The sequence below is a fragment of the Parasteatoda tepidariorum genome, chromosome 9 (genome assembly GCF_043381705.1).
Source record: "Parasteatoda tepidariorum isolate YZ-2023 chromosome 9, CAS_Ptep_4.0, whole genome shotgun sequence".
Classification (NCBI taxonomy): domain Eukaryota; kingdom Metazoa; phylum Arthropoda; class Arachnida; order Araneae; family Theridiidae; genus Parasteatoda; species Parasteatoda tepidariorum.
The window spans coordinates 6,394,811-6,403,352 of record NC_092212.1 but is presented as its reverse complement, the minus strand read 5'-3'; the positions used below and the strand labels follow the sequence as shown (position 1 = coordinate 6,403,352).

At 29.3% G+C, this 8,542-nt stretch overlaps 1 protein-coding gene across 1 annotated transcript in view; it reads right to left on the bottom strand.

Annotated features, from left to right (window-relative positions):
- Positions 1-7,128, bottom strand: part of LOC107447276 (uncharacterized) — a 21,052-nt gene extending 13,924 nt beyond the window's left edge. The window contains exons 1-3 of the mRNA XM_071185348.1: positions 6,715-7,128; positions 6,104-6,285; positions 483-581 (exon numbers count right to left, since the gene is read on the bottom strand). Coding sequence (XP_071041449.1) covers positions 483-581; positions 6,104-6,285; positions 6,715-6,733 — 300 coding nt within the window. The 5' untranslated portion in view covers positions 6,734-7,128. The remainder of the gene's footprint in view (positions 1-482; positions 582-6,103; positions 6,286-6,714) is intronic.
- Positions 7,129-8,542: the final 1,414 nt, after the last annotated feature.

Below are 8,542 nucleotides of genomic sequence, written 5' to 3'. Positions count from 1 at the left end.
GGATATATATATATATATATATATATATATATATATACAGGAGAAATTTTATTGCAAGGGTCTTCTTTTTACGAACAATTTTGTCACATAGTTTGTAATAGTAAAAGATCTATGGAAATTTTTGTAAAACAAAAATGTAATTCAATTCTTTTAATTTTCGAAATTAAGAATTTTTTCGTTGATATTCTTACTTGGTATGTGTAGAATCTGATAAATTATTAGCCACTACATGTCATTTTATAATAAAAATGTAATTCAGAGAGACTACATAGCGTTTTATTATGTAAACAGAACATAGATTGTTTAAAGAATCCAATGAAGGCAGATGCATGCTTAATGTAAGGAAATAAAAAAATTTGTTATTGTTTTAAAACGAAAGCTCATCTTTGAATTTCACAGTATGGGACCCTTTTAAGAAAGAAATTTCCATAGTCACCGTAGAGCATGAAAAATTCATGAAATGAAATTAATTTTGGAATTACCCTTTGTGATCGCGGTCCTGTTCTGTTGTTCTTCTCCCACAGATCTTCGTAGTCTATACAATCAGTCTTGTACGGAGCAGGAAGAAGATGATATTCAACCTGAAAGCACGGAAGAATTTTAATTTTCTTGTTTCTATGTAAAATCTTAATTTTCAGGTGATACTATACAGCATTATTGTTTTTACGAGGTTGAAGTTGGTTTACACTTGTTAATGTTCATGTATCAATTGGGGTAAACATTGTAATGCAATACGTTTTAAATAAATGCAAATCGGAAGTATATAAAAAGTCTCCCGAATAAAACCCCATCACATGTATGTTTAAATATAAAAGTATTACATATAAACTCGTATGAAACATGTAATTATTAAAACACTACAGTGCGTCTATTAATTTGGTCTGGGACAGACACTAGGTTTAAGAGTTATTGTTTTATTTATTATTTTTTAGAGTAATTGATATAGTCCCCTATTGTACTAATATAATACCTGATATAATAAATATTCTATATTTATATAATATATCGTCAAATTTATCCCTTCGTCGAATTTCTATTATATATCGTCTAATTTATGCAATTGATACACGAACATAAACAAGTGCAAATTGGCTTCAATCGCTTAAAAATAATAAAGCTGTATGGTATGTCCTGATAATTAAGATTTTGCATAGAATCTTATAGCGTGTCTAATAATTTAACATGGGACTGTATTTCTCATGTTTCAAAGTATTAGGAAAAATAAGGAAATTTTTGTTTTAAATAGAGGCCACTCTTAAAAACTGAATATTTTTACGATGAAAAAAAAAAAAAAAACTTCATATCTCTTTAAATAAAAGATTCGCAAAGGCCACCGACGCTACTGTTCTGCTGTGTGTGCTACTTACCGTGACATTTTGGTTTCTTGCGAAAAAGCTGCGCGATTGAAAAACTTGAAATTAAGGAGGTGAGTCCAAAAAGTGTACATGGAATACTTTGAAAAAAAAATAATATTCGATAACTTTTCGTGAATGATTATTTGTTAAGGACCAACCGTAGGGCATATATCAATAATGATAAAATTGACCTTTTTTGATATACAGTGCTTCGAAAAACTAAAAGGATAATTATTAGCTATTATAAATAAGAAATATTTATAAATAAACATACATATAAAATTATAAATTATCAATTTATTAAATTTTATGAATTATTTTGATATTAAATTTTCCTTTTGAAAATTACTGTCAAAAAAACAATTTTTGTGCAGAAAATATTAAATAATTAAAAAGAAATCCTTTAATTGAAATTTAGCCGATCTTTTCATTTGTTTAAATATTTGTTATCAAAATACATAAACAATCAGATAAATAAAAAAAATACTTAACAACCATCTTATTCATTGTATCTAAAATCTCTTTCATTTACTCCCATTTTAATCCTCCTTTCCATAAAACATACTCATACAAAAAAATAAAAAAAAGTTCGGAAGTCTTTGGTACGCCAAATTCGTTTTCTGTTTTGTATGAATTAGACCGAAAATATTCTTTCTATTGATGCTGAGCTGCATAGTCTAGAAAGTAGCGATACTAAAGCTACTACAACATAATAACATGTAGTTAGGAAGTTTATTTTAATAACTGCACTAAATATAAATAGTAAATTTACTTACATCCTTGAATTGATAGACTGAAAAAATTATTAACTCCTTTAAAGATTTATAATTTTTATAAATTATAATTAGTTCACTAATCAATGAACTAATTAATCATTAATAAAATTAACATTAGTACACTGATACTGGAAATATTCATGTACATATAAGCAGGAATGTAGAAAATTCTCAGAGCCTAATATTCCCAATAACAAAGTTTTTTTTTTGGACCAAAATTTCTCCCAAATTTTTTTTCTTTTATAAAAAGAAACATGTTTGGAAAATAAACTTTATATAAGAAAAACATTCATTTGATTTTACACAATTCTTGAATAAACTAGCATATGTGTTACAAGATAATAGAAATCAATATATATTGAAATGTTAATAATTTATACAATTAAACTTAAAGTCTCACTTATTTACTAAAGGAATTCAAAGCCATAAATACACATATTGACATTTGTTTTCCGAACAAGAAAAAGTTTTTCAAAGTGACACATTTTTTAACAAATAATTTTGAAGGAATTTTTATAGACTAAAAATTAGTCCATTGTTGTCTGAATTTCCTCCAAAGTATTGTTCGCACGATCAAACATATTCTGTTCACCTCAATATAATGAATAATAAGAAATATTGAGAATCACTAGAAAAAAAAATTATACGTTGAGATCAGACAATTATTGACAACCACTTTAATTTTATTTAATCCAAAAAATTTGATTAAATTATAACATAAAAAAAATTCAACTCTTTTTACGCATATTGTATTCCAAGTTTAAATTTTTTTTAAGTAGAATTGATTATTTTTCAAAGCGAGACATCATTTCGTATCATTAAAATTTACACATATCATACACTGAAACGTGAGCTTAGCTACCACTAGAAAATTTTTTCCCAAAGAATGATGCTATTGAGCGAAGTTAAAATGTAAAAGTAATTTAAAAAAAATATTTAACAGTGTTGAAAAAAATTTAACATTACTATAAATGTTCAATTCCGTAGCCTTGTAAAAATCGTAAACCTGAAATATAAAAAAGCAAATACTAATAAAAACATAAAATAAACTTACTCACAAGAACCGTTAGGGATCAGGAGATAGAGCGTATACCTTCTAAAGAGGTGAACCGGGTTTGAATCCCAATAATGGCTGGTCGATACGAATTCCGCATCCGGCTTGCACCGACTACAGTGCTGACGTGAAATATCCTCAGTGGTAGACGGATCATGGGTTGGAGTCCCCTTGCCGTCATACAAATCGAGAGAGTTTTTCGTGGGTTTCCTCTCCATGTAACGCTAATGCGTGTTACTTCCATGGAAAGGTCCTCCACAAAGGCAAATTTCGTACACTACTTGGTACTGGAGTTCTCTCGTCTTCTGGATTGGGTTCAAAATTACAAGGCTACGGAGTTGAGCATTAGTATTCGTAAATCCAAAAATTTGGTCGGCAGTTTAACGACGGTTATAAAATAGATAAGTGTCACATTTACACTTAATGTAAAGTGACAAATTAATTTCTAATTTTACTTAAGCCTTTAATTTTTCTTTAAACGTTATTCCCCTTTTTTTATTTTAGCAATTTTTTTTAACTTTCTTGTTGACCTTTCTCATGGTCGTTGCGGTCATCGCACTTCCTGTGGGGAAAGTCAGCCAACCCCTCTATTCACGCCTTTCTTTTTCTTCCTTTAATTTTAAGGGGGCTAACTAACCAATCTCTTTCCTTTAAATTTCAAACTCTCCGCCTCTTTAAATTTTAATTGGTCGTAGTTTTTCTGGTCTACCCCAGTTAAGGAATTTTTTAAGCTTTTGGAAAAGATTCTTTTTTCTGGAGCCTTCGGGCAGGTTAACTTTTTCTTCTTCTCCGAGATGCGGACTTTGGTCCGTATCGAGGGATTTCTTTTTACATTTTTTCTTAACCTTTATCTTAAATTAAATCCATATCTATAATCAAATTCTGTAAATTTAAAATCAAAATTTTATACCTTTAATTTTTCTTTAAAATTAAAAGCCCTCTCAAATTTAAGCTTTCTTCTCATATTTATTTTAACGGTTAAATTACTCGTTCTTTTATATTTAACTTTTTGCATGACGCCTTTGGTTTCTTTAAATTCTCTTGTCACCCATTTCCTTCTAAAAGATATATTTTTCCTGTGCCATATAATGTGTTGGAATCATGTTGCTTATTTGTTACGCAATAATCAAAATAAGTAGTTTTACAAAAATAAATGTTTAGTTGAACAGAAAGTTTTGTGTGATTTTTAGCTTTACCTTTATAGCTACTATTTATCCCCTTTTCTCCTTCTGTATGTGGTGAGTACCTTTTTATTGTTATGGGCATGCATATATGTGAATTTATTAGTTTTTCTTATTGGAAACATCAGCTTACTGTATTAAATCATATGTATTGTTTGGATATAGCATGACTTTATCGTATTTATCATTAATCTTTAATTTTCTTAGTTTTCACCCCTTATTCTAAATTTGGTGATACCAATTTATCCAATTTGTTCAAACCTCACACTTTGTGACCCTTTGTACCTATTGGGTTATTGTTATCCCACAATTGCATTGTACAACCACTTTCCTTAACGATCACATTCCCCTTTAATTTAATTTAATTACCCTTTTATATATTTCGGCCTTGATTATATTTATCACGACGTTTCAATCATTTAATTATTTTTCATCATGACTATTTCCAAATATACATCCAAATTATGTAACCCATTTATCCATTTTTAATAAATTATGCATAAATAACCTTATCCTTATACGCACCAAAAATTCAAATTTAATTAAACTTTCACAAAAAGCATACTCAAAACTAATGTGGATTAGTTGGTTGATTGAAAGTGAAAGCAAAAATGCATGTTTCATTAAACGTAGTCATAAATGTGACTATTTCATGTTATTTTTCCTGAATAACGTTTTAAAATGACACTTACTCAATACGATACAAAAACGTACTTTCTGTCCATAAGTATACCTTTTTTTCAAAAGATTTGAATTTTTGACCCTAAAATATAGGAGTCTGGGATATATGATCTCCTTACTTTAGACAAGAGAGCGAATTTAGTGATAAAATCTAATTTTTTTTAATTATTGTATTTTATTATGGTTAAAACGTTTATCGAATGAGATGCATAGAATTTTAACAACATTTTAAAATATATAATTTTACGTGGTCAAACATAAAATTTGATCAAAATTGGTTGAATGGTTCCTGTGAAATCAAATTTTAAATGTACGATTTTTTTAAAATTTTATTGCTCATGAGCTAATCGACATATTTCGCCCAAATTCTGTATTTTGCCATGTAAAATTACATTCTTCAAAGTTATGTAAACAAATTTATACATTACAATTAAAAAGTGTTCGACTCCATATTAAATAGAATGATAGAAAATAACTACTGAAATTTGTTTTTTACATGTAATTATCTTTTTTTAAACGAAAATTATAATTGGGTTTAAAATTTTTTCAATTCTTTTAAAAAATTCTCGAGTTACCGCGCAAAGAAAAAAATTAACATTAAGAGGTACATTCTTTTGATTGCTCTTCCGTCCAAAGTAAGGGGACCATATATCCCAGACTGTGGCTACCACAGATATTTTGGGGGCCAAAAATCCAGAACTTTAAAAAAAAGAACAAAAAAAAAATAGAAGATATGTTCCAACAGAGAAAGTACGTTTTTGTGTTTTATTTCCAGCTCTGTTACATTTTTAGTAATCTTCTTGACTTTAACTTCCTCATCTTTAATTAAATATCAGAACAGAATATTAGAAAATAAGGTTACTTACTAGAGCTATATGTTTTTGTATGATTTTCTCGGTTGTAAATCTAATGCCTTTATCATTATCATATATAATTTTTTCGAAAATTAAGGTGGTTTACTACAACTATACATATTTTGCATAATCTTCTTGGCTTTAAATTTACTACATTTAAATAAATTTCAGAAAAGAAATGTTAGGAAATAGAGGAACTCACTAGATCTATGTGTATTTTATATGATTTTCCCGGCTCTAAATTTATTGCCTTTAATTCAATGTCAGAAACTGAAAATGGCGAATGTATATCGAGAACTGCTCGTGGAATCTTTCTTGGATCAAACAACTCCTCTTCTTCAACATTCAGAATGAAAAGCTGACGAAAGGCAACATTCAATACCCCTGGCAAAAGAAATAAAGAGCAAATAGTTCCTTCCTTAAGCACCACTATATATATATATATATACAACACTTTTTGAAAATGTTTTTACATTTTTCCACATTTATACATTAATTTACACCCATTAATTTGTAGATTTATAGTGTAAATAACTTTAACGTAAGTCTATCTCTTATTAAGTATTTTAACTAAACGCAATTGAGTGTTTTAATATTTTTAATTTTTTCAATGCATATTTTAAATTTAAATAATTTTAAACTTTTTTACCATTCCCGTTGAGTTTGATTTACTTGTTGTCGAAACTGTTTATAAAGTGAATAAATTCTTCTGATAATTATATGTTTTATTTTGATTTGTAAATGTTTTGCTTATAGTTTTTGCCTATTATAATAAGTATTTAATTTAGATCTTATGAAATGAAATTAACTTACGTTTGAAAAATGTACCCATTTTTGCTCTTTCATTGCTATTTTCTCTATTATACAGCTTCAAGCAAGGCACTAAATCAAACTCAGTATGATACTCCCATGTTTGCTCAAAGTAGTCAGATTCAGTTTCATTATCTAACCTAAATAAGAAGGGCAGATTACAAAATTATAATATTTTCCAAATATTTGGTATTAAAAAGTATATTTAAAAATATAAATAATATTAAGATTGAAACAATATTCTGAAGAGATTGATCTAGGGGTCCTAAACACGAATCTAGTGTTGTACTAGTGGTTTGATTATGAATATTTGGTAGTCCTAAAGTACACGGATTGTTTGAGTCGTTTAAGGATGTAACAGGAAATCGTCTCATTCCTGGTGGCCTCTCCCTGTTCAAGGCGTAGAAAGTGCTCTCCCTGTTTAAGAGTAAAAAAGTCATCAGTACTTCATTAAAAAAGAACAAAAATAACTTTAAACAAAATAGACAAGAAAATGGATGCATATTGTTCCTATTCGCCATGGATCGGCAAGTTGAAATTCTATTTGCGGGCCGGATAAAATCTTCCGGCGGGCCATAGTTGGCTCGCTGGCCGTAGCTCGCCCATCCTGGTCTAGGGGATATAAGACAACGACTCTTAATCTGGCGGAGTGAGAATGTGGGAGTTGATTTTCTATTTCTTTTGCTGTTGTAGAAATGTATGCGGTGAACCGAGTGCCCTCAACTGTTATTTATAAGATAAAGTCCTTCATCCGATATTCCCTTTACTTGTAAAATTAATGCATCACGCTTAGATTTAATTTAACGTACAGTGCAATATTAAATAGAACTAAATGCATATTATTTCAGAATATTTAAGCTTGGATCTGTCATAATCAATCTACTTAATTCTAATGTGGAAAGATAGTTCTTTTTGCAAGCAGTTTTAAAGCAATTATCCTTATGTTTGTGATGAATGTAACTCTTATTTTATTACACGTTTTTCTTGAAGGTAGAAGTTCTATAAAGAAAATTTATAAGTAAGTACTAAATATTCATTAATTTTTTTCAGAAATATTTTTTTACTGTCCGAAACAAATCACTAAAGATATTGCCTGTAATAACATTTTTCTGTTCACCGCACTTTAAGAAAAGCTTTCTTTTCAATGAAATTCACTGAACCTTTCGTTCTTCACCGTTTAAGGTGCCTATAGTGTTGCTCATATCGCGTTGCCTGGTGAGAACCTTGTGACCAAAGTCATGAAAGCGAGGAACATTACCCACGCCACACTGCCACAGATACCCCTTCTTAGGGTGGGCTACATTCACAAGTCACACTCGACACACAGAAGAAAACATCCATGCCCTGAAGGGGTTTCGAACCCGCACCCGTTTGATTCGCAGTCAACTTTAAAAAAAGCTACTTTGATTACAAAGTTTCAGAAAGTATACTTGCCAAAAATAAGGTATGAAACTCTCAGTTTCTATTTGACCATATTTCTCAAGCTCTCCAACTGTCATATTTGAATAGATGTGATATTTAGGCATCTATAAGAAAATCAAAAGAATAGTTAGTTTTTTTAGACATTCTCTCAGTTTTGTACAATCTCGAATATGAGATATTTTAAAATCTGTAGTAGGCTTCTCGCGAAATTCAAAAAACTTAAATTGTGATGGGAAAATTAAGAAGCTGCATGCTATTTTAAAAACTTCTGATCAAAGCATATTTCAGTTTACTATATCGCTAAAATGTGTAGCATATTACTCGCTCAGTGAAGAATTCAAAAATAATCATTGAAGCTTGAAGGAGAAGAACATCACAGGAACGTCAATGTATGCGGAGGGTTTACACT